Source organism: Callorhinchus milii, unplaced genomic scaffold (assembly GCF_018977255.1).
Source record: "Callorhinchus milii isolate IMCB2004 unplaced genomic scaffold, IMCB_Cmil_1.0 Scaffold1, whole genome shotgun sequence".
Taxonomy (NCBI): domain Eukaryota; kingdom Metazoa; phylum Chordata; class Chondrichthyes; order Chimaeriformes; family Callorhinchidae; genus Callorhinchus; species Callorhinchus milii.
Genome location: NW_024704742.1, coordinates 108273964 through 108301337, shown reverse-complemented (window position 1 = coordinate 108301337; position 27374 = coordinate 108273964). Strand labels below are relative to the sequence as shown.

Below are 27374 nucleotides of genomic sequence, written 5' to 3'. Positions count from 1 at the left end.
TCAATATTAAGAACTCAATATTCAATAGCCTTATAGATTAACATTCTGTTCATGATATTTAGGGGAAAACACAAAATATTGTATTCTGTAAATTTTATTCAGATTTTAGGTTTGCATATGGAGTGGTATAACACAGGATGAAGGCACGGTCAGCTATGACAAGGATAAAAGACTCATGAAAATCGTCTTAGTGGTTGGCAAGAACAGAAAGACCTGGAGAATTTGTATTGGAGGAAAGTGCAGGGGTTAAGAAACATAAAGTCAATAGCTTTCCCATGACCTTTTGCATGTTTCAAGCAAATTGTAGTTAATTCTTAATATAAGATAGATTCTAGATCATAAGAGAATTTCATAATATTGCTCCCATCATTAAAAAAAGTGTTTTTTGATACAAAGTTGTTAGGACATAGGGGCAGAAGAAAATCGTTCAGCCCATTGAGCCTGTTGATAATATAATAATAATAATCGTTTCATTTGATATAGCGCTTTATCACGTCTTCGAGACATCTCAAAGATCTTGATAGAAATGTGGATTCATTGCATCCATCACACAACAGCTCAACTTCACGACAGACACCAGGAAGGATTTTGTTTTACTCAGCGGGTAATTAATAACTGAAATAGGTTGCCAGGAAGGGTGGTTGAGGCCAGGACACTACTCATTTAAAAAGAAATGATTCTGGGATTTGGTCGGGTGGGATTTGTTTGGGTGAAGAAGTCCCTTCAGTCATCTGATCTCACCCCTCCAGAACATCCTACAGGTAATGCCTTCCAGCTGAATCATCTCAAGCCTCAGTTTCTTTATCTGCAATTTGATGGGCATCTACTTTAACGTAGTGAAATAACCTATACAAAACAATTTGTGAGGTCACTTGAATGCTCTGGAGATCCAAATCCAATTCTGTAGTCCTGTATTACTCAACATTAGCTGCTTAATGCAGATCTTCATGTGAGAGAACTTGGCAAAGAGACTTGTCTGCCGATGCTGCCTCCACAAAGCTGCGAGACAGGTGAGTTTAGGCTTGAGCCCTCCCTTCATTCCTCTTTTTACCATCAAACCCATCTCACTGCTTGGTTTTGGACTTTGCAAAAGGATTGATGAAAACCATTCTGTTGCATGCTCAAGAGCTTGGAACCATGAAGGAGAACTATTTGGACATGAGGTAGAACAATCAGAGAGAGTATGGTGAAGCAGTGGGACAAATCCAAATACAAGGCACAGGATCACAAAAGGGATTCCTATATATGTCTGAGGAATGCTTATTCAACAACAACAAGATTACATTTGTATAGCGCCTTTCACGTCAGGAGGATGTCCCAAGGTGCTGAAAACAATTTCCCATTATTCTTCAGATCGAGTCCTTCATACATTCACAGTTGTCTGAGTTCTGAAACCATTGATGAAGCTGACAAAGCAATTCTTTAAAGCATAATTAAGCTGTAACAATTTAAAACCTATGTGATAAATTCTGGATCAAATTGAAGTTAAACCAGATGAAGTGAGATCAGAAAGCATTCATGCACAGGATTGAGAAAATATGGAATCCATTATCCTTGAACCATAGATGCAGAATTGATTGGAATACTTAAAAAGGAGATGGTTAGATACTTGGATAGTAACGATATTAAGGGTTATGAAGACAAAAAAGTAATGAGATTAAAACATTTGCCATGATGTAATAAAATACTGTAATGGAACAGACTTGATGGACTAAAATCTTTTCCAATTCATGGTTGATTATCTTGCTGATTCCAGAACACAAAATTTGTTGTTAAAAACTTACTTGGAATAAAAGCGGTTCAAGGTTCAATGGGACATAAGCCAATGATCAATGAAGAGATATGGATGAAGGTACAATTCCATTTGACTGATATCTGCTGTTCTTCCCTGGGTAGTAGTTTCTACATGATAAAAGACAAATAGAATTTGCACAACTTCAAAGAAATTGCTTTCTGACATGTCAAAGAGACTTAAAAGAAATTGCTTTTTGACATGTCCTAGTGCTTTTAGATGGATGGTACAAAGTATTGTAATTCATGCCACTTTAGAACTATTTTTGTGAACTAGACAAATTGAGGGCTACTATCAAGGAGTGTTTACTTTGATCGTTGATAAGTGGGGAACCATTAAAAAAGGTCCCAGTTTGCTTTCTTCCTTGAGAACTCTCACTGGAAGTATCATTGCATAATTTCCTGTCAGAAATTTTAGCAGTTAAAATTGGTGAATAGAGTTCATTTAAATTCCTCAAATATTATAATCCAATGGGGTTAGGAAGTACAAAATGTTTATTAATATGTTACCTTTGTAGGTTGTTAACTGGTGCTTGAACAACTTCATGCCATAAAGTGCTGGACTGTTTTGCCATCAAAGTGAGCCATTACACTCAGTTTGATTGTGAACTAAGAGCAGCTCATGAGAGAGCACAGCTGGGAGACTTCATTATTCAGCCATTTTATAACTAGGAAATGTTACATTCTCACACACCTGCTGTGATGCTGACATTTGTTAAAGTAATTACTGCTTCTATTAAGAAATTACATTTCTGGACAATGTCCACTGTTGTGTTAACATTGTCTGGTTATTGCAAATTCTGGGTTTAATGATGTGAACGCGAATGCTAAATAAGAGCAAAAACTGGCTCAGCATCATTTCTCTGCACGATTTGCAGGTGAAACCACATTCCACTGAGAGTAACAATTTAACACTCATGAGTATATAACTTTCACAATGGCCAAAGGACATGTTTTTTGTGATCTGTGTGCTTTATTGTCCCTTGGACCAATCATGCCATGGTAGTAGATTTATAGCTAATATTGGATATCTGATTGTGATGAGTGGTAGTTATACCACGTAGACAGTTTACCAGGACGAGAATGTACCTAGTTCATAGTTTCTACCAAAATCGAGAGTTATGCCTAAAAGTGACTGATACTGATGCCTTCAGTTGCTGAAGTTGATCTGGCAAACATTTTGTGTGCATCATTACAAAGCTAAGCCGCAGCCATACTTTACAACATTTATCACTATATATGTGCTGTAATGGTTACCACAAATGTAACTTGTACACTGCAAACAGCTTTTAGGCACCTAAATGAGACTTTATACAATACATTGTAAATTTTGGCTAAAGTCACTACTGCTTTAGGCCGAAGAGCTTCACAATTAATTCTGTCTGATTCAAGTCAGCAGCAAAGCTTCTTTCAAGTTTCCAAGTTATTAAGAGTCCAAGGAGTCGACTACAGCTTTGACTGCAACTTTTCAGTCATGGTCTTTACAGCAATTTCTTGTAAAGCACTTTGAAATTTTCTGGCGTTGATCATAATGTGTTTTATCAAATACAAGGATCATTTTTAATGATCTCTGGCCATCACTGCACTTGTTTTTGACATCAAAAAGATTAATATTATATAAATGTACAAGTCATATCAGACAGTTTCAGGACCATGCCCATCAGTGATGGATTTTGAGAGATTTTTCTGTGCATTAACTATGTGGCTTAAGACCCCCATGATAAATGCTGAGACAGATCTAAAAGATGTTAAAACGAGGATGATGCATCAACAAAAGTTGTAATAGAGGATGTCTGTGATATTGAAGCAGAAATTTAAAAAATTGATTGGGAGGCAATCTGCAATGTGCACAATTAAAAACTGCTAAAATAATGTTAGCTTGGCTGTGTGCTACATGACATAGCTTGGGAATTGAGATTTATACTTGAGGACTTTGAATCTTCAAAAAAGACTTGTTAAGAATGTACATGGATGACAACCCTCTAGATCCAAATATCCCGCAGGGCGATCTTGCTATCGGCCAATATCTTATTTTTTTAAAATTATTAAGGAAATTGCATTTGTTTACTAGAAAAAAGATTAAAATGTTGCTTTCAATTTTAGCCAAAGACATCAAACTATTCAAATGATAAAATCCTTTCTAGGATTTGACAGATGTCACATTTATAATCAAACTACTAAAATTGTATTTTAATTAAAAATATTGTTATTTACTTATATTTTCCGTGCCTGTGTACATGTAATGTCTGCACTATTTTCATGCTTTCACACTTTTGATAGCATATCTGCTTATTTTTTGATGTGTAGATTAATTAAAAGATAATCTCCCAATAAAAGGAGAGCGAGGCATAAGTGGAGGGCTGACTGGATGTGACAAGTGGCCATTTTAGTCCGAATGCAGCCTCAATGGCTACCTGATGGCAGAGGGTGCCCTAGTCACAAAGAGAAAGAGGACATAATTTATATCTCTGACAAGGACTTTGTTATGTGACTTTAACTCAGCTGTACCTCAAGATCTCCCATCAGTTTATTCTCAGAATGGGTCAGCTCTGGTGGTACCCCTCCTGTCCTTTGTGTATTATTATACACATGTCTTTTGTGTGTACATTGTGAGAGATGAAAGAAAGCTTAAGTTTAAACAAGATCACATGAAGGGGGAAACAAGACGGTTATGTGATGATTATCATTAGGACAAAAAATGGTATTAAAACATATCTTTAATTTTAATCCATTATCTGGTGAAGTAGTATTCAATCACAGCTCACATAACTGGGAATATTGGTGGGAAACTTGCTCACTGAAGAAAAAATAATGTAGCTAATATTAAAAGTTTAGGGACTCGGCAAAAACTTTTTCCCTGAAAAAGGGGTAAGGGAAAGGGGTTGAGTGTTCTATTCCAAACTCTGACATTGCAGAGACTGCATTCTCTGCCCTTATAATAAATATCATATTATCAAATCACATTTGTTTCTCCCAGGGCCATTACTTGCTGATATTTCAGGACTACACCATATTCAAATAGAGAAAGGAGTTTCCCCAACAGTCCTCCATATGTTGTAGTCATCTGAAATATTAACAAGTAATGGACTTGTCGGAAAAATCAGTATGTGATAATTAACACAAGGCATTAATATTTTTGGAAAAATCCTGCTGGCCATCATGTATTTGTCATTTTTAAATTGCTACTTTAAATGCTCTGCAGTGTTGAAATGTATTTGTCATGTCATTATATAACCATTGGAAAAGATTAAAGAATGATAACACGTTGAACTTGTAAAGCTTCATCTGGATGTCCGGCATGTGTTCTCCACAGCGTTTACTCCTTACTCTGCTGGCCACCACAACCATCCCCTGCCCACGAAGCTTTGGCTTCTCTCCATTACCACATCTATTAGGAATTATGTCACTGTTGTTGCTAAAGCTAGCTTTCCTTTGTGTCAGTTTGCATTCTAATTCTCCACAGCTGTATTTCCTCATTTATATAATTTAAATAGCACTTAAGCTTGTCTACTTGTTCGGTAGACATCAATGATCCCATGATATTGCTTGAAAAGAGTTACTTCCCAGTTTTCTAACCAGCAGTCCTCCAGAATATTTGGTCATTCACAAGGCTGTTTGTGGGGTCTTGCTGGTACAAATGACTGCTGTATTTGCCTATAAATGCAGTGCTACATTTGACAGTAATTTTGTGTGAATCTTTTTGAGATATTTTGATGTTATAAGGCATTAAAAATGAAAATTATGTTGTTCTTTGCATCGTATTTAGGATTATTATTACTACTTGTCTTTCACTAGCTGCTGAAGTTTAATTTAGATCCAATGAATCTTTAATCTACTGGACATGCTTTCTGATATGCGTTGCATGATCAGTTTGCTAATTAGCCCGTATTAATTCTGGGAAAATTTAATTTTACTCAGTCAATGCAAGATAAACCCCATTGTCTTGTTGAAATTTCATAGAATTCCACCAGGTGGCTGCTTAGACTGTTTTTTTTGTTAACATGATTTTCAACCATAATAAAGGAAAAGCTTCTGACCATAATTATACAAATTAATTTATTTAATGATTTTGTGGGAGGGAAATTGCAATGTTATTTAATGCACTTTTCTTAAATAAAATGTTCTGTCATCTCTCCTATAATCAGTATGTCCTATTTTTATTCAATAGGCTGTTCTCATTTGCGATTTAATAGTGTCACCTTGTTTCTTAACAGTTTCTGCCAAGTGGGACTTCTTCACGCATTTTTCATGTACATATAGACTAATTTTCTTGTCACTTGAGGTTAACCACATTAAGGAGTAGACAAAAAACTTTAATGGTAAATTTTTCAACTGATTAGTCATTTTTAAATGTGGATCCTGTTTTGCGTGCAAGGCTTGTTAATTAAGGTTTGAAAATTAATGGCATCCACTTCATATTGTGTAAAAATGTATTTTGCTACACAAAATAATTGTAATTTTCATGGGGATGTTTTAATTTTTATATTTTTAATCCCTTTTTCTTAGATTGTCTTCGGCCTTCAAATCCCTTCACAATCTTGTCCCACATTACCCTGTTACCTCTGCAATCTCCAGTTCTATTTTCATGCTTGTGCCTTCTATTCCTCCAAATTTTGCCTTCTACTCATTCCTCCCTCCTTCCAACATTAGAAGCAGAGCCTTCAGCCTCTATGCCCAGTCTCAGGAATTCTCTTCCCAAATCCTGTTGCCTTGTACTTTCTCTTCCTGTCTTGAAAACCAGGGAGTGATTATGTCTCCCTTGATCAAGTTGTTTGGACTCCCCGCTTCTCCTCTCCCTGCTAGGTGATCCCCATTATAGTTGTGAAGTACTTTGAGATGTTCGTCCTAAGTGGAAGACATTACTTAAGTACAGATTACTGTAAATTGCTTGACCTGGAACCTACAGCCAAGAAAATGGACACAGGACCTATTCCAATGGCTGCCATTAATGCTCTCTATAGCCATCCACCAGGAGGCAGCAGAGGTTGCCCAAGTGCAACTCTTTGATCGGTTTTCCCCGTTCAGCTTGGAAACTTAATCTGCATCTGTTCTCCTCCATATCACTGAGCCTTATTGTGCTAATAATTTTTTGGATGGTTTTAATTCCTCAGCCACCCCAATTCATGTGTTCAGAATTGAGTCTAAATACATATGGTAACAATTTCAAGCACCTCACTCTCACTTTCAAATCTCTTCATGCCCTAGCACCTCCCACCACTTTCGATCAGCTGGCTTGTGTCTTCTGCATGTCCCTCTTCTCTTCAGCTCCACAATTGGTGGCCCTACTTTCAGTCACTATGCCCCAAATTTCTGGAATTCCTTGCCTCAACCCCTCTGTTTTGCCCCCTCTTTGCCCATCTTCAAATCACACCTGAAGACTTTCCTCTTCGACTATGCCTTTGGTCTCCTTCCCTCTTTACCTCTGTGTCAAGTCACATGCTGTTGTATCTGACTAAAAATGATTATTTTTAGTATTTTCATTACATAGTGGTTCATCATTTTCTGTGATCAACTAATGACTGTCTTCCTTGGATGGGAGCTAATTGAGGTCTGCTAAGGACTGAGCTGGCTCCAAGGTAACACGGTTAGCAGCAGACTGTGACGGTCTCTGTAGTCTGTTTCCTGAGATAGACAAGTTTACAACACTCCGAAGAACTGCTGATGAGACTAACCAAACTGGCTTGTCAGTAGGATTTATAGGTGCAGAACAGGGCAGAGATTTTTCACACTAAAATCCTGTTCATCCTTAATGGGTGGGGTGGACAACCAACATAACATGGATAACAACAACAGCAGAAGTAATTGACATGTATATAGCCATTCACATCAGGTAGAGTCTCAAAGTACCTCATATAGCTGACTGGGAGCCTCAGCTGAGGGGGAGGGGGGCATGTAGGAAGGAGAGGGAGAAGATGGCTGAACGTAGAGTTGAAGAGATGGGTGGAGAGGTTGTGGGCAAGGTGGAGGGATTCTGGGATGGATTTTCAGAGAGTGGTGGAAGAGCCTGGAAGCTTGTTCATCAATGGTGAGGTGGAGTGGTGGGGAATTAATCAGGCTGAGTTTTCCTGAGCGGAGGAAGTTGCCAGGGCAGTAGGGTTGCAGGAGATAGGGTTGGATGAGGCCATCGGAGGCATTTGAAAGTTAAGATGAGAATCCTGGTCGATCTGCTGGGGGAAGCTTATGGAGCTCAGTTTGAATGGCTTTGCAGGGCAGGAGAGGACATCAGCTGCGGTGTTCCAGGAAACCTGGAGACAATCCTCAATGGCAAGTTATGTGGTGTTAGCTCAGGGAGAGAGTGCACATTCCATTCCAGACACAGGGAAATGATCTTACCTAGGTGGCTTGCATATGTTTCAGACACCCAGCTGACCAAACAAAAATCAAAAGCTCCTTTTAAATGTCATTTATTTTGGTTGCCAGACTGAGGGTGGCAATGAAAAGGCTCTGTCACAACTGTTCATATATATTATCCTACATTAACATTAGCTAGTCTATTAACTTGCTGCTGAGAGGTTATTGCATTTCGTACACTGTCTTTGGCATTACACATATTTTAAGATTTCCTGTTGTGTGAGTTTTGATTTCAAGGATTGCTTCCTATGAGGCTAAAATTAATCTATTGAAATGACTGATTTAAAAAAAACAGTGAGTGGGGTCAATATTCTCCCTTAGATTTTTTGAGTAACATAGAGAGATACATTTGCACTTGCATTTTATGTAACACCCTTCACGCAGTCCAGAGTCTTGGAGCTCTGTATTGTAAACTTAAACAATCCTTACATTCTGTAGATTTTGTGTTGACATCATTGACAACTTTGCAACCTTGACAATGAATTGTTTAGGTAAACTGATTTTTTTTGTGGGGTTGCATCTGGTAATGCTACCAACTAAAAGATTAATTTGGGGGAGGAGAATATTTAAGATAAATATTTAGCATTAGGGGAAAATAAATAGAGAATTATAAATATCTGTGAGTGATTGTAATCACTTGAAAGGGTTCAGATGACAAATTGTGAGTGCAAGGATCAAGCATTTTATAAGCTCCAGGACATATATTCTTTTTAATGTTTGTCATGAGCTTTGTGAGATATTTTTCATTTATCTTTGGGCTCAGCATCTTTTTAAATACTTAAAGTGCCGCAAATATGAGCAAACAGCCCAATATGAAGATGGCTTTAGCCGAGGATAATTTGTTCGCTCTCTAGTCCTTTTATATTATTTCTGACCTAAACCACAAGGCTGCTTTATTAATGATATCTGAATTGTGATGATGTGTAACAGCCTTCAAAGTCAATGTTGTAATTCTATATAATATGTAGAATAGTATTATTTCTCAGTAGTCCATTGCAACAATGACTTCAGCAATTTACTGCTTCAATAATCATGTCAAACCATCTGAATGTTATCAATATTACTGCAAGTAGAGGGTGGGAGTGATTGCACTGAAAGTAATCTTATCTCAAGGTTCAGATGACAAACTCTAAGCTTTGCTCTGACATCATCTGAATCTTCCCCACACCATGAGTGTTTTGTTTATCACTTCTACTCACCCATTGTCTCAGTTGGTAGCGCTGACTCCAAGCTTGTACAGCATCAGCACATCACGACTTGAGCTCATAATCTAGTCTGACTCTCCAGTGCAATGTTGAAGGAGCGCTGCATTGGTCTTTGAGTGGACCATCCTCCACTCTCCCCTCGGGGCATGCATAGACTGTAGTGGACTGAAAAGTTGTATGGTGGTATAAACAATGAACTGCCATTTTGAGTGGTGCATCAGAGTGAGGAATCAGGTGGGACTATGTCAAATGGTAATAATGCATGCTGACTTTGAAACTAGTCACAATGAATGACATCGATTCTTCCCTGAGGTAGAGGGATCCGTTGCAAGGCAGGGATCACTTTAAAATCAGAACTGAGACCATTAGAACTGAGGTCAGGAATCATTTCTTTCTACTGAGGGCTTATGAAGATGTGGAATATTCTGCCCCAGAAAGCTGTGGAGACAGAATCAATTGAGGTTTAAAAGAGAGTTGGATACTTGTGCAGTAGAGGAATAAAGGGGTATGTTGAAAGGGCTGGGCGTTGAGCTGGGCCAACATCTAATAAACTGGTGGAACAGGCTCGATAGTCTGAATGGCCTTTTCTTGTTCCTTTTTTCCTGTGTTTCGTGAAAACAATTCCTCCAACTTCAGTTTCACCAAATGGTGTTTGGAGCACCGTTTTCTTAAAGAACTTAAAAGAATCTCACAAAATGTATCGTTTTTTTGTGTCTTGGCTAAATATTATTTTGTTCAATATTTGCAAAGTAATTTCCTGTATTTATTGCATAAAGTGCTCCAAGATGCCGTCTGGTGTGACAGGCTCTGTATAAATGCAAGCTGTTGTTGTTGCTCCAGTGGTTAAAGTAAAATATGTTACAAGAGGTATGACCCCATATAATTTTTTTTCAGAACCTTTGACCTGGATTTCTCCTACTGATTCTCTGCTCCAAAATGCAAGATTTCCATGTCTCCTCTGGGATTCTGGTTTCATACTGCTTATTAATAGTTCTGCATCTCTTTTGAGGTCTGTATCTCTCGCATAAAACTATAGAAAATATGTTTTTTTAATTCCTGTAGTGGTAAATAAGGGACGAGATGAATCCTTAAGATCAATATTCATATTCCTTATCTCCCATCAAGGGATGTTTAAAAATAAAATATTTATTATAAAATGTTATTTACCTCTACCAATGCAAATGAATTATTACTGAGGAAAAGAAAATATTTATAAAAACTTTATGCTGAAAGAGACAAACCACAAGGAGGACTTTATAGAGATGAGTCAGTAGGAATGAACTGAACTGTAATGATGGATTGTGGACAAATTCCTTGCTTTATCTGCCTTTTAGTTTATTTCTGTCTCTTTCCTTGGATTTTTTCCCCATTGTTTCTCTCTACTACCTTTGAGAGAGCACAGTACAAATGGAGGCTGAGTTTAAGGGTTATTACTTGTAAACCGCTCCAAAAAGGAGGGTAATTGATGTCACTCTTTCTCAATGTATGGGACTCAGTGCATGTGTCACTACAGTGTAGTTGTGTAGTGTTGCTGGTGTGGGTCTGAAACATTGATGTGGTGATAGTTGGATTCAGAATATGGTGGAGCTCCCATGATGAATGTATTCTGAGACCGGTGCATTGAATACTGTTGCAGAATGGATTTCAGAGATAAATCAATCAGACTGTTTTCTGATAATCCTATTAAAATTAATTGTACAGTCCACACCCCCACCATCACATGTGGCTATTATTTTTGTGGCATGTTTTAAGTTTTCTGAGGTGCAAAGTTTAGTCTTTAATGTAATGTAATCCAGTTGTTATGGAGAGAAAGCTAATGATGTCTCTAACATCTGTTTCGAAGCTGCCGTCTTGTAATGTAGGAGAAGTGTTGACTGGTTTCAGAAGAAAAAAAATATGCCAAAGTGTGTTCATATTGGCTATCATTGTGTGTGAAAATTAAATAATCCATGGATATAGAGCCTTAACACATCGTCAAAATGTCTCAGAATACATCACTGGTTTATTGTAAAGGGTAGTGACTGTGTATTTTATAGGTGACTGAAAATAGGATCATTGTGGAACAAAGCTATGTTACTGCTTTACCTGTTGTAAGATCAGAAAATAATTTAAATTGATTGGTATTACTCTCCGACATTAGATTGCTTGATATGTTTTAAACTAGCTGGTGCAGATCCATGTTAATTTTGACTATTGTTAATCCCATCATTTATTGGAACATATTTGGAATTTAAGTACTAACATTACTTTTTGTCTTTCTAGGTCACAGCTGGGTTTGAATTCCCCAGAGGAAAATAAATAAATAAATAATGAATTTGGTTTCAAACATTTTAGGAACTACTATTGAATTTGCATGAAAAATTGATTGTTTCATTATGAAGCCCCCCTTCAGGGCCTTCCAACAAAATAGGCAGAATATTTTTATGTTGCCATTGGACAACTTGTCTCCAGTAATTAGTAAATGCATTACACAGTTCCTTTCTCTTGATTGTTTGAATTAAAATGTATGTGTTAAAGGAGAAAAAATGGTTTATCTATAAGGCTGATTAGTAGAATGGGCCTCATAATTTAAAACTCTTCACTTGGAACTAATTTAGTATGCATTGAAAATATACACGTGCACATGGTGTTCATGTGTGAGCTTTTTCAAGGAGATTTGTGTAGCAAGCAGTGGGGAATAGGTCAATATAGGGGGTCAGGCAAAGGCACAGGAGGATTGACAGTGCAGAGATAATTGCCTGTGATATGCATGTAGCCTTTAAGACCTTATGAAATTCAATTGCTTGGAATAATTGTAGGCAATGTATTTGCAATATATTTTTGAACAGATATTAAACCTAGGTTAGTTTTGGAAATTGTAAGGATCATCCCACCTATATTTAAGTTGATCCAAATGTCCTTAAGTACTATAAACCAAGTTGTATGTTTCCACTTATATACTTTTTGGAAGGGGGTTGTCTGCATTAGTTTATAGCTGTATGCAACTGAAGCATGAATTCAACTGCTACAATTCAGCAAATATTTAATTGGAAAATAGATCCAGATTTTTTTTAGAAAGAAATACTCATCAAGCATTATCTTCCTGTTATTTAAATCTTGTTGATTGGACCCTTGGAGTTCTGGCACATCCAGGAAGATTCCTGTCTCTAAGTAAAGACATCTCAGTTGTGAACTAAGATGCTGATGTTGAGGAAATACTAAAGTAATAAAGATACTCACTCACACATCAGAAATACAATACTATTAATCCCAACCCACTAAAAATGTACAAAAGTATAAATTAAAGTTAAAAATAAGCTGTTATAACTTTACAGACATTGTCATCACTATTTATGCTCTTACTGTATTTTCTCAAGGTGGTATTTTTCAAATTTTTTGTTACCAATACTATTTTCTTCCTATTCTAACTTTTTTTCCAATTATCTAAATTTAGTTTAGTTCTTAGTTCCTAGTTCCAGCTCTCGTCTCTTTGTTGTGTAAAATGGGAGTAACCTTTTTTTAATGTTTTTAAACATTTGACTTAAACCTGACAGTTAAATGAAAGTCAACAAAAAGACTGACATGGAATCATCCACACTAATGGTTTGTGGGGCATGAAGTGAATGATACCCCACAAACAATCATGAAGCCAAAAGATGACTGACTTCTGGTTATTAGGTTGCCTCTGATGTCAGTTCCTGCTTTGTGCATTTCCACAAGCACAAAGTTGTTGTCAGTGATCCGATGACCTAGAAATCAGCCATCTTTTGTTTTAGCAAGAGAATCAGCTGGCACTCAGGAATGAGCTGTCCGGCTGCCAGCATATGCAGTGAAACAGATATTGTGCTTCATTGTAATGTGGGTTGGAATATTATGGATCCCAACTTGGGTAATAATGAGGCACCATTGTGTAACAGTATTACATTGAAACGTCCCAGAGGCTTTCTGTGAAGTATAATGACTGTGTATACCACAGCAGTCCATTTGCGGGCAGCAATGCCCAACAAACAATCACAAAGTGAATGACCAAATTTTTATCTATAGTATTGTTGGGCAGCGTTCAGTTTTCAAATAATGTCAATGATGAAATCTTTAAGGTCCACCTGAAAAGGCAGATGGAACCTGAGTTTAGATGCATTTGGAGTTGCATTTATCTTTGTAACATAGATTTGTTCTTGTACAGTTCTGTTGCAATACCAACCAATTAAAAAGGTGTGGGCCCTAATTAAAATAAACGTAGTAGATGATGTACTAAGAACTAAGAACTAAACAAATTGTACTGAGGATGCCCCTTCCAGGCATTAGGAAATATCATCTGCGGAAAATAACTGGTCAGAGTTGAATAATGTGGATGGTAACGTTAAGCGGATACTCTGGAGTTTCACTTGATTACTCTTGAGGGCAGGGAGAAAACTTGGCAGAATTTTTCATCTTAGGAGCCTAAATATGTTGGGTTGACTCCATGATAGTTCAATGATTATAGTTTTTTTTAGATGGAATGGTGGATTAGATGGAATGGCTTGATGGATTCAAAAATCTTATTGTAATTCATGCTTTTTTATATTCCCAACAAGCCTGCATGATTCCAGCTGGAATGAAATGCTACTGAGATCGAGTCTTATTCAAATTATTGGCTAAACCAGCTATTTATGTAAATCCACTTTGCTCATTAGAAGTGACTTAGCTTTGATAAATTTATGTCATACAGAATTTTGGAAAAAATTCAGTGCCATTTTAATTCGTAAGCTGCCAATCTTAAAAAGAGTAAACCTTAAAAAGCACAATAGAAAACTAGCTTCCAAAACAATTTCCAAATCTAAAAATTTTCCAAAATTCTGCATAACACAATCTTTACTTTTAAGACTTGGAAAGTTAAGGCCATGAGATACATGGCCTCAGAATATGAAAATTATTGCAAAAATTCCTCTTATCATTTTCTAATCTTCAGGAAATGTCAACTTGTCTCATGTCATCCTATTTATTTTGCTATAGATTTTGTTATAGCTTTGAATGTTTTTATTTTCAGAGCTATGATGAATGAAATTGTTCGTACCAGTCATTGCAAATATACCTAATTTTGTCACTGTGTAATCTTCAGGAAATGCCAATTTCTATAATCGCATCCTAAAAGATTTGATATTTTCTGAATCATCTTTGGCAAAACCATAGAATTGATAGTTGAATGTGATCATAAACATATTTGCACACATTGTTTGCAGTACAGCAAAGAGGTACATGGTCTCAGATTGTGAATATTATTGCAAAAGTCACTTTTTCACCGTTCAGTCTGCTGGAAATGTCAACTTCTATAATCACATCGTAAAAACATATTTTGTTGCAGAAATTACCAATTTATTTGAATTCTTTTATATTATGGGCTATATATAGAGTAAAACAAACTACTGTATAGCTTATTGCAGCATTATCACTGGCAAAACCATGGTATTGATAGTTAAGTAATTGAAGTTGAATGTTACTGGACACATACTTTTATATACTTGCAATTTGGTTGCAGCACAGATATAAACAGTGATGGTTAAATATTCTTAGTAATGGTGGCTTACAGCCAATAATTTTGGTGTATTACTACTGTAAAATTTGATAACTCAAGCCTTCAGAACACCAAATGATCGATTGTCCAGTCACCTTATCGGTATGATATTTGCTTCTTTTTGTGAATGTGTAGTGTTATAATTGTTTTTCAAAAATATTATCACCTGAATGACTAAAGCAATAAATACTATACAACTAAGTACAAAGATTCAATCTTTGTTTTGACCTCAAAGCCACACAATGGGGCTATTTAGTTATGATTGGCACACAGCAGGGTCTTCAATGTATTCATTATAGAAACTCTGATTGATGTTGAAGTACCAATGACTGTTAATAATCCCGAGCCAGGGAGTGAATATAGTAATTTTATATTACATTAACACACATTGGTATTTCTGTTACACACTTTGATGGAAGGTTTAATTTACATGATGGATTTCAAGTCTGTCAAGATGCAATGAAGTGTCCTGAATCCACAGCTGGTAAACATGCTTCCTTTTAAGCCCATTATTAAAACTTACTTCCTTTAAAAATAGAATTTATTTGAATAGATCATTGACTAAGGAATAATACACTCCCAATAATGATTGACCATTCATTATTTTTCTGATTCAACTTTCTTAGTTCTGTACGAGCATATTTATTGTTGGCTGCTGTATGGCAAGAAAAACTATTAAGCAAGAACAGTTAGAGAAATTTGAAGAGGGGGAAAAAGTATGTGGGGAAAAAGACAGGAGTAAGACTTGCAGAGAGCCACACAGGCACAATGTGTCAAATGTCTTCTCTCTGTGCTGAAAAATTCTCTTTAAGGTTCTTTAAGAAAAGCCAGAGCAGAAATTGTGCTTTTCAGCTTGAAATTAAACAGTTCACATCAAACATAAAAGAAATTGAATCAGAAATTTGACAGCTAAATCATCCATGTATTTTTTTTGAAACATTGATTTTTTTAAAAAATTGCATTCAGTAGGATCCATCAAATAATTCTCAATGCTTAATGTTTACCAAAATAAAAAGACGAATGGAAACTTGGAGAAAGAGGAATTATTTTGAAATATCAAATTTGAAAACCCCACAGTGTCCAGATCTCATAACAGCATTAATGATAAGATAATCCTGGTGAACAGATCAAGGATGACTGAGAGGAACCGTTGCATAGAAGTAATAGGTAGCCACTTCTAAAACAACTCAAGAAGGAGAATAATGAAGGAGATGTGTTTTGGTTTCGATCTTTAGATTTGATTATTGGTTCTTTGTATAGTTTTGTTATAATAAAAGTTAAAGCCAACAAAGACAATAACAAAAAAAACTTGCATTCCAAAACATTACCCCTTCATGTGAGGTGGCATTTTGGAGTGCTTAACAACGTTCGGAGCCTAATGTTGAACCGGCAAGAGTGGGGAGGTGACCATAAGAACGGTCAAAAAGTAAAGTCTTCGACCGTGCTTTCAGCTCCCCTCTCGATTCTCTACCACCTCCTCGCTCCTTCCCTTCCCTCATCCTGACCATTTCCCCCCTGCTCGGGTCCCGACCCAACTGTCCAGCGCCTTAGGACGTCCTCCCGACGTGAAAGGCGCTCTATAAATGAAATCTTGTTGTTGTTGTTGTGATCTGACAGTGGCGAAGGAGGAGACAAGGCTCAGGAATTGAGGGAGAGAGTTTCAAATAATGGGGCCTAGTTGCTGAAAGCACGGCCAACAATGGTGGAACAGAGGGGACGAGGGACAAAGCAGGAAGCCGGAGCCAGCCAAGTGGAGGTGCGGGTGGTGGAGTGGGGAGTAGGCAGGTCAGAGAGGTAGGGAGGTGCCAGGGCAAGAAGGGATTGGTAGTTGAGTGTGAGGATCTTGAAATCGATTCATTCTGTGATAGGGAGCCAGTGGAGCCTGGAGAGGGCTTGTCTCGTGTGATGGGGCACAGAGTTTAGAGCGGGTGAGTATATAGTCAGTGGAGTTTTAAATTAGTTGGATGTAAAATATCGATGTACAAGAATTAAAAAACACAATGCAAAGGGTTCTCGGTTAAGTGGGAGGAAACACCAGAAAATAAACCAGAAGAAATTTGTTTTGCTGTTAAATACCTATTTTAGAGGATGGGGAAAGGAAGTTTATTCACTGAGAAAAAAGGGAAAATCGAAGGTCACAGTGACTGAATAAACAGGTCAGAGGAAAAAAACTAAAATGTGGCAAAGCAGGTGAGGATCCAAATCGCATACAATTTTCCAAGAACAAAATAATTTGAAAGTAACAAAATTGGGGGGGGGGAAATATACAAAACATGTAAAACAAATGTAAGAAAAATACATATCAAATTCTTTAGGCAGCTTTGGGAGAGCAAACATTTCCATTTTATTCTATTTTATAATCCTTAATTGGTCCCCATTTAATGGGTCGGATTCAGAGCAGCATTATTTCCCTATTAAGTTTCCGATGTTTTTAACACCAGCATTAATGTGCTGATGGTGTTGGTTGGTATTAACAAGCTACAGTTCAAGGATTCATCATGATGGATTGCGCAGCAGGTAAAATGGAAAATCTGTTACTTTAACTGAAACATTCTTTAATTGCAACTCCTACTTTTTTCAGACTTAAATCACCTGCAAGATCCACAGTACTTTTGAGTGTTCAGCTCGAAGCAGTTCCTCTTATCAAAGAATTCTTTCAACTTAACCCAGAGGAGCTTTTTTACTTCAAATGATCTCTACTCAAAAGCCTTGAGAAGCTTTTCAATGGCCAGAGTTGTACCTCAGAACCAAGCTACTATTATAACAGTGTTTCATTGATTTATTTATAAACTGGGTCCTGTAGTATTTCTTCATTTCAATCTGTACCTATCTACTATCTATCTTCCAATAACTGTCTCAAGCAGTGAAGCAATTCATTTTTTGAAGGAGATATGCAACATACCATTGCCTAGTTTTAGTGCCAATATAGTTCACTTTTGCCTGTGGAATGTGGTTCAAATTTTGGGCTCAAGTCCCACATTGGGACTTCAGTTCATACCATCATTCATGTAGAGGAGCCCGATAGCTTAGTGGTTAGAGCGCTCGCCCCGCAAGCAAGAGGCCTGGATTTGATTCCCGGGCAGGGTGAAACGTTGGGCAAGTTTCCTTACTCCACACGTCTCTGTTTATCCAACAATAAGTAGGAACCCAGTGGTTAGTCGATTGGGGGATCGCTTTTCTGGGGTTAATAATTCCCTAAAAAAAAATTGGGCACTTCAATCCACGAATGTTTGTGGGACACTGACTGTGTGGAATTGGCTACTGGAGTCCTGTAGCTCAGTGGTTAGAGCACTCGCTTTGCAAGCGAGAGACCTGAGTTCAATACCAGGCAGAGCGAAACCTTGGGCAAGTTTTCTTACTCCACACGCCTAATAATAATCCCTCCAAAACCAAAAACAATAATAAATTGGTCATTTTCAATCTACGACTGTTTGTGGGACATTGCTGTGCACAATTGGCTGCCGCGTTCACCCACAAATATACAGTCAATTCACTTTACAGTGTGTTCTGTGAAGCGCTTTGGGACGTCCTCCCGATGTGAAAAGCGCTATATCAAATGCAAGGATTATTATTATTATTACTGTGTTTCACCCACAAAATATACAGTCAATTCACTCTACAGTATATTCTGTTAAGTGCTTTGAGACGTCTCCAAGATGTGATTAGGCGCTATATCAAATGCAAGGATTATTATTATTATTATCATTCCATTGGGGAGTGCTGCATTGTAAGAGGTGCTGGCTTGAACCAAGTTCCTGTCTCTGCCTGTTCAGAGGGATGATACTGTTTAAAGGAGAAGGGAGTTTCTCCTGGTGTTCTGCCAACAAGACTCCAGATTAATTAGTCATCCATCTCATGGCTGTTTGTAAGACCTTGTTCATGTAAATAACTGCTGTTTTTGCCTATAAAAAGATTATATTTGACAGTAATTATTTGTGCTTTTAGAGTTTTTTAAGTACTTTGGGATGTTTTGCCCGGCAAAAGCACTATAAAATTGCAGGTTCTTTCTTAGTTGGGAACATGTTCCAGCTATTCATTGTTCTTGACTACTAAGCTTGCTTGAGGCTTTTAATTGTAATTCTATAATAATGTTTATTTTATTTGGATGGAACTATTGGGAGAAGCGCCCTTCTCCTTTTGAACGGTGGCAAAAATCTGAACAGGCAGAGACAGGAAATTGGTTCATGCCAACACCTCTGACAATGCAGCACTCCCCAATACTGTACTGGAATGACCGTGTGAACTGAATTTGCAATGTGAAGGAAGAAACTATCCTGTTCTGAAATGAGTGATTATGCAGAACATTCGTACTGTATATTAGAGAGAATGCCATCAGAATATATTTTTATATATGGTAGGTAATTGGAATTAGGAATAATGGCATAATTTGAAGAGTAAATATCAGCATTAATAGAATGCATTAAATAGTTTTCTATTACATTGACTATTGTTTCAATCTATGGTCAATTTCAATGCTTTTTTTTTCTCTTTTGAATTTTTCTTGACAGCCCCCCACCACAATCCTTGGTTTAATCTTCAAGTGATGCTTATTAATAGTGCAGTGAGGGACTGGTGAAGAAATTAATCTTCTCAAGATGGTGGAAGTGAAAAAGACCTTGGGTGAAGCATGATTATTATTCAATGAATTAACACGTTGATCAATAGATAAGGATGGACAGTAGTTGTTATAAATGCATTGATTTGGCAGGACCAGATGTGCATACTGTTAGTTTCTGATTTGCACTTTGTACCAGGTTATTTTTTAACAGCATGTGATAACTGTAACAATGCAGTCAAATGAAAGGCTCAGGTGATGGTTGCCAGGTGGCATCAAAAAGGTTCTCCTGTAGCAAACTGACATATTTCTGGCTCATCCTTTGTCTACTGGGAACAGGAGTTCAGGAAATGAGTCTCCTGAGAAGCTCCAGCTCCAGCTCAGCACAGAGGAACATACCAGATGGTGATCTTGGCATTACGACAAGTCTTGGAATATAGAGACTTTTGATTCGAGTCAAGCCATCATCTATTGCATCTTACATGCCTCAGACAAAAAGCAAGAAACAGCTTCCCTGCTGTCTAATTCCTCGGGACTTTTAGAATCAACTCTTTGTTCACATTAGCAAAAGAAATGATTTTAGAGAAAATACTTTACATCAGCAGCAATGTGCTTACACCCAATGTGTTTTTTCTGACCAAATAGATTGTGTAATCTGTAAACTGAAGTTATAAACTTTAAGTACTTCACACCATTTACCATTTAACGTTTAAATCCTTACAGCAAAATTATTGATCACAATGCTGTGAGCAACTGGAACTGGTTATAAATAGTAGACTGTAGAGAATGCTGCTCTGGGAATGAATAAACTTCTTAAGTTTTTTTTGTTCCATGTTTTGATAAAACTATTTTTATAGGGTATTTTCAGTAACCATAAAAATAAGTTCTTTTTCCAGTGTTGGGAGGGGGTAGTAGTCTGAGGACTGTAGAAAAATTGCATTGACATTGATTTTCCTTTACTTCACCTCCATATGGAGTCCTGTAGCTCAGTGATTAGAGCATTTGCCTCGCAAGAGAGAGACCTGGGTTCGATTCCCAGCAGGGCAAAACCTTGGGCAAGTTTCCTTACTCCACATGCCTCTGTTTACCTAACAGTAAGTAGGAACCTGGTTGTTAGTTGATTGGCGGATCGCTTTTCCGGGGGTAATAATTCCTTAAAAATAATAAATTGGTCACTCATTCCATGACTGTTTGTAGGTCACTGCTGTGTGCAATTGGCTGCTGCGTTTCGTCCACAAAATATACAGTTAATTCACTTTACAGTATATTTTGTGAAGCGCTTTGAGACATCGAAGATGTAATACAACAACTTGCACTCATATAGTACCCTCCACGCAGGGTAGTGTCTCAGAGTGCTTACAGTGGTGGAGCCTGACTCTGAGCCAGCGGGAGGAGGGAGGTGGCCATAGGCACGGTCTAAGAGGAAAGTTTTCAGGCGGGACTTGAAAGAGGGGAGAGAGGGGGCAAGGCAAAGGGATTGAGGGTTATTATTATATATTTCATATCAACCCCATATTGTGGTAGAATTCATGACAAGTATAAGCCATGTAAAACTTTCTGCTGAAAAGGTTAATGTTCATTTTGCAAGTACAAATCTCAGGATGCCTAATTTGGTCACAGCCTTCATTTAGGAAATACTAGCACTATTAATTACATGATTGCTTTTGCAAATAAACTGAATTTCCATGTTTAGGTGGAAATCTGGTTTGGATACTTTTAAACATTGTGGTGGTTTGCTGCATGTGTCAGATACCCGGCTGACCAACAAATTGCTGCTGCTTTTTTTTCATTTTTGCCTCTTCCTTCTCATCTAATGAATGTACTGGCTCTTGCTTTCACTATCCGTGGCAGCCCTCTGCCTGCCTATCTAGCCTATTGTCCATTCTTTGTGAACAACAAAGGCAGCGAGCATTTAAAGATGTACACAAACTATTCAGGCCATCTTTACACAAACAATCCATAGAATGCTCTTTTGTTAACTCCACCTCAGCCACATTATTTTCTGAGCAAATGTTCCAATCACTGAGCAAAACAGTGCTTTGTGCAAATCAACTGAAGCAGTTTGAGACATCCTCTCAACATGAAAGCTCTCTATATCAAATGTAAAGCATAATTATATTAAGACTGCATAATATATTTGTTTTCCCCACAAAATATACAGTCAATTCACTTTACAGTCTATTCTGTGAAGTGCTTTGAGAAGATGTGAAAAGCGCTATTTCAAATACAAAGATTATTATTATTCCTCCATCCCCACATGCCTACCGTTCACCTGGATTTTTTCCCACTACAGATAACATTCCCTCTATTTCTCCGAACCAACCCGGCAATACACAATTTTGCCATTGTTCCATGAAGTATTTGTTACAATCTACTGTTGCATGCATCTTGATCAAGTAGATACCCAATTTACTTTTTTTAAATTAGTTGTTTGATACAGGATCAAGTGATTTTGTTGGGAACCAGTTGCACATATTACCTACTTTGACAAGAAAGAAAATTGTATGAGGGAAAGAAAATTAAATTTGAGGCTTTTCTACTTTATACCTGTTCCCTCTAATATTGTTCTCATGGGCTGAGTCAAATAGCCATCTTATATATTTACAGAACATATAAGATGCAGAATGCATTATCACCAAGCCTAATCCTGTTCTCATCAGATGTCCACCAACCCCAAACTTTCCAGATTTGACGATCAGGAAAAGGAACCCTTACCCTAGCCCCACACCACCCCCACACACATAAACACCATCCACACACACTCTTCTCCACTGATGTCATCAGCTAACCCAAGCAGAACTACAAATCAAACTTGTGGCATTCTGGCCTAGACAGTTTAATATTACATTGAGCAGTGCCTTTATCTAAGCCTTTTAACTCTATGACCTATAGTCATGTTAATTTTCTTTTTGTAAAAGAACATTAATTTTAAAAGGACATTAATCATTCTTATTTTTATCCTGTTATTTGAATAAAAGTACTTTGAAAAATTGTTTCTTGCAAGTTGTGTCCTGTAAACCAAACTGATTTGACTGCCAGAAAGACTATGTTAATTGCAAATGCAAAGACAAAGTGTTCTATTAAAAGTATTAGGTTTGTAAATTTTCATAAACTTATTCAGAACAGGGATTTTTTGCATTCTTCATTTTTTGTATTCAGTCATTGTTATAGTTGATATTCTGTTGTTTTGTGGCATTTTTATCCACATCTCAGGATGTTAACATTTGAGAAATTCAGTTCTGTTTGTAACCTGGCTGCTTTCTCAGAATGAGAACAATACAAAAGTTGTTTTAAATTCTACGCAGAGGTTCAGATACAGATGCAGCGAATGTTTGTTTTAATGAGTGACTTTTTGCTGAATACTACTGCAATCCTTCAACTTCAGTTTTCTCAATGGACTGATTGGTTTACATTTGCTGCTGTCACTCTGCCATGATATGTGTGATTGTTTCAAAAAAAATCCAAAGTTCAGCAATAATTTGATGGCTGAATGAACAGAGAAATACTTGCAAAATTTTGTTGACCACTTCAGAAAAAAATAATTTGACTTTTTTCCAAATATTCAGTGGTTGAGGCCATTTTTACTTACAGTACATTGGAATCTATTCTTACATATTTAGTTCATCAATATTTGGATGTAGATTATAATATAGACATTTTAATTAGTTATTATCGGCTTAAAATATCCTGGGGTTGAAATCTGCATTACTTCATAATGGTTTGTGATGATAAGTTAGAAAATAAGCATTATAAAATAATGATCTTTGCATTTGATCCAATGCCTTATCACATCATCAAAATGTTTCAAAGTGTTTCACAAGGTTTTAGTGTAAAGTCTGTAAGAAAATTTGTAGTAGCCAATTTGATCACAAACAGCCATGAAGTCATAGAATCATAGAATTATATATTGCAGAAGGAGGCCATTTGGCCCATCGTGTCTGTGCCAGCTCTTTGAAAAGAACTATCCAATTCAATCCCATTCCCCCACTCTCTCCTCATAGCCCTGCAAACTTGACCTCCCAACTAATTATCCATTAACTCTCTAATAAAATTAGCAATTGACTTAATTATGTACTAAGTCAATTGCCAATTTTATCCGGTGAATTGTTGGCCAGGACACCAGGAGAAATTCAATTCTCTTTCGAATAGTGCCATGGAACTGCGACAGGATCGCAGTTTAATGTTTCATCCAAACAATAGCACCTTTGATAATACATCGTACTCTCAGCACTGTATTAAAGTGTCAGCTTAGACTATGATCCCGACAAGGTGCTTGAATCAGTGAAGAGAGTGCTACAAACCGAGTCAACCTGACACAACAATATAAAGCTAAAAGTGAAACTTTTTTAGTGTGAATGCAAGTGCTAGAAAGAATCGGATTTAAATGTGTTGATTTATTCTTTTACATTCTCTATTTGTGTTTCAGTTGAACTTGTTTTATTATTACACTGTTTACATAACCAAAAGGATGTTAGCACAGCTTGAATTTACTGTAATTCCATTTCCAATTTTAGTGAACGCTGGCCTGCTTCGTGTCACCCACTCTTTCTGCCCCACCATAAGGCGAGCTTTCAGCCTTTCTGCTCCTACTCTCTGCATCCATCCTGGAGTTCCTCCAACTTGCTCCCTCCCCTCATTGGAGGCCTATTTCAAGACATCTTCTTTGAGTTAACTTTCGCCTCCCCACCTTCTTTGGCTCCCATCCCCAGATTGAGTGCCCAACTAGCAGCGTCAAGCGCTTTGAGACATCCTCCTGATGTGAAAGGAGTATATTGTATTCCAAATATAAATGTATATTGTATTCCAAACAAAATTCAAGCCTGTTCAAAATTCTGTTTTTAATATTTAAATTCTTATTTTAGGCAACGAGTATCGAGAATCTTTCCATGCCATGGCTGATGTCTGGGAGGAATCTGACAAAACATCCCTTAACTCTTCTAGACCTTTGCTACGGCAAGATGGACAACCTTAACTTTCAGCAGGTGGTAAGTGTCTTGGAAGCAAATGCAAACAGAGGCAGCCAGGGAGGTCAATATTGAGCTTGTCTTTTTAATCTTGAATTAATTGGTGAAATACGAAAACTATTTAGCTAAAAAAAAATTAAGACTCAGCCATAAAATTGATATAACCCCTTATGTTTATATTTATGTCTGGCAGGTGTGCTTAATGCCTTTTTTAAACTGCTGCATTGGGCATTAGGAGAGTTAGAGAGTAACGGTATTTAGTAAATGATATTGGTCAGAAGGACCCTGATAATCTATTCCTTTTTGTATATTTCTCCATTCCTATTTTTCTGTAATATTAACCTACTAAACGTGCACTTACACAATGTTAAAGAAAGAAAATAATGTTCTTAGTTTATGTAGGACCAAATGTTTGTGAAAAAGACAACTTTGCCCGCCAGCAAAAATGTGAATTTTTTTTCGCTTTGAATCTTCTGAAAAATACAACTACCTTATAGCAATCTAAATGTTCAGAATTGTCCCCATGAAAACACCTGCATGAAAGTTCACATCACAAGAATTCAGCAGGGCAGTGATAGTGAGTGTGGGATTGAGCCGATGACAATAATCGCAATTGATTGCTGGAGATGCAGTTGAAATTGTGCAGCTGTGTGTGTATGTGTGTGACCTTTATGGCTGTTCATTATTATAGAATCCAATTTTTTTGCAGCTATATTGTATTTACTAGTAACAGCAGAGTCGGTGACACAGAGGTCTCTGATGGAAAAAATATGCTGTATGTCATAGAAATTGGGGAAAGGTCACATGAGTTTTTCCGTGTCAAGACAGTGACCTGTCAGATACCGAGTGGAACAAATGTGCAGTGACAGTTTCTAGTTTACACAGATTACACTTTTTGAATGCACCATTTCAGCCTGAATTTTGACTGATTAAAAATTGCTTCTCTTCTAAATTATTCATGAAGTTCAGACCATTGTACAATCTACCTGCTATTGAGTAAATGTATCAGCAGACTTCAGAGTTCAACCCTGGATACCTCACAGTTTTGTGTAAGTTGCTTGACAAGGCTTCAAAAAGAATGCATTATGCTTTTAAAAAGAAGTGTCCCAACATTCTATCAATTGAGCTGGGTTTTTACTTTATATTCCTCACTCTAGGGTTAAGCTTCCTTTTCTTTTTGCCACACTGGCCACTAATGCTTATTGACATTGATGCTTTTATTTTCTTTAATACTTTTTGCAGTTGCACTTCTGAGATTTTGTACGTGGTGCTTTGATAGAGGTGGACCATTTGTAATTGGAGGGCAGCTTGTGCTGCTTTGCCGCACACACAGTAGTTTTATCAATTTCTGTTGATTTCTGAAGCACTCTTGCAACAACCGAAGTTCCCACCAACATTTTTATTTTATTTTACTGGGAAAAGGCTCTGGTTCATGATGTTCATGCTCTGGAATCCACTCGACCAAATTCCAAATAGTCTTACAACACTTTAAAAAAATTTGAAAACCACCTTGGGGATTAGTTCACAAACTTACTTGAGCTGTGGGCAGCTGTTCTTCCTAGTGCTATGCATGTAATGATGACTTAAACACTTTAGTGTGTCAGAAGTCATGCTGTACATTAATAATAGTATATAATATGACATTCCTAATCTCTGTGGTGCAAATATGTATGCATTAAGAACTTAGCATTTGACTGCCATCTGTTATCCATAGAAAATGTTGTGTTTTACTGACAAAACGTTCTCATATACATTTTTTCCGTTTACAATCACGAAATTACATTCTGCTTGTGTTTATTAAGGTAGTTTGAATATTAATTGTTTGAGATCTGGAGTTTTTATTTTTAGATTTGCAACCTCAAAAATAATCTGCATAAAAATGATTACTAAATGTTCCAAAACTAAGTAATTTCTATTGAAGAACAACAAGTTGTATTTATTTACTGTCCTTCCTGCAGAATAGTGTCTCAGAGTGCCAAATATATTAAAGAAACAATACAAGCCTGACTCTTGTATAGAATATTAGTGTATAAGGGTATTAAAGTGATAGGATATGTTTCCCCATTTATTTTAAGCAATGCTAACGATGGCAAATCCAGTGCCAGCATTGGAAAGCTAACAAGTTGATGCTGCAGCCTCTAAAGTATCTGAGATCCATCTAACAAGGTGAAATATTTAGTTGTTCATAGTCAGCCATTGTTTTCTGGCTGCTGGTGGACTGAGCATCTCACACTGCCTGTACAACGCAGCATAGTGCTTTTGCTTGTTGGCCAGTGAATGGTATCCCCAACCACAATCATTGGGAAGATCCTGTGGTCAGAAATAACCCCAAATTATGTGTACACGCTTCCACATGCAGTTATTTTTCTATTCTGCTGTCCACTAAATATTCTCTGTCCTGTGGGAAATCCTATAAAGTAGCCCAAGCGAGTATGAAGATGGCACTAGAACTTCACAGCTGAGAAGACTATAGTTGTGTGAATAATAATAATCCTTGCATTTGATATAGCGCTTTTCACGTCTTCTAGACGTCTCAAAGCGCTTCACAGAATATACTGTAAGGTGAATTGACTGTATATTTGTGGGCGAAATGCGGTAGCCAATTGCACACAGCAGTGTCCCACAAACAGTTGTGGATTGAGTGACCAAATTATTATTGTTTTTTTTCTTGAGGGATTATTATCAGGCGTGTGGAGTAAGGAAACCTGCCCAAAATTTCACCCTGCTGGGAATCGAACCCAGGTCTCTCGCTTGCAAGGCATGTGCTCTAACCACTGAGCTACAGGACTCCACAAATTATAATAATTCCCTGCAAATACTAAGGCACACACTAAGACACAATGAAAATAATATCCTAAAAAGATCTAAGTGAATGCCACTCAACTATGTGATGATCCATTCCTGTGCACACAATGTAAAACCACTCTTAGAAGACAGCTACACTAGCTGCTTACATTAATCACTTCATTATACATCGT

At 37.2% G+C, this 27374-nt stretch overlaps 1 protein-coding gene across 1 annotated transcript in view; it reads left to right on the top strand.

Moving 5' to 3' along the window:
• Positions 1-1597: 1597 nt before the first annotated feature.
• LOC103178424 overlaps positions 1598-27374 on the top strand; it is a 67250-nt gene continuing 41473 nt past the window's right edge. The window contains exons 1-3 of the mRNA XM_042346963.1: positions 1598-1648; positions 1757-1852; positions 24295-24417. Coding sequence (XP_042202897.1) covers positions 1598-1648; positions 1757-1852; positions 24295-24417 — 270 coding nt within the window. The remainder of the gene's footprint in view (positions 1649-1756; positions 1853-24294; positions 24418-27374) is intronic.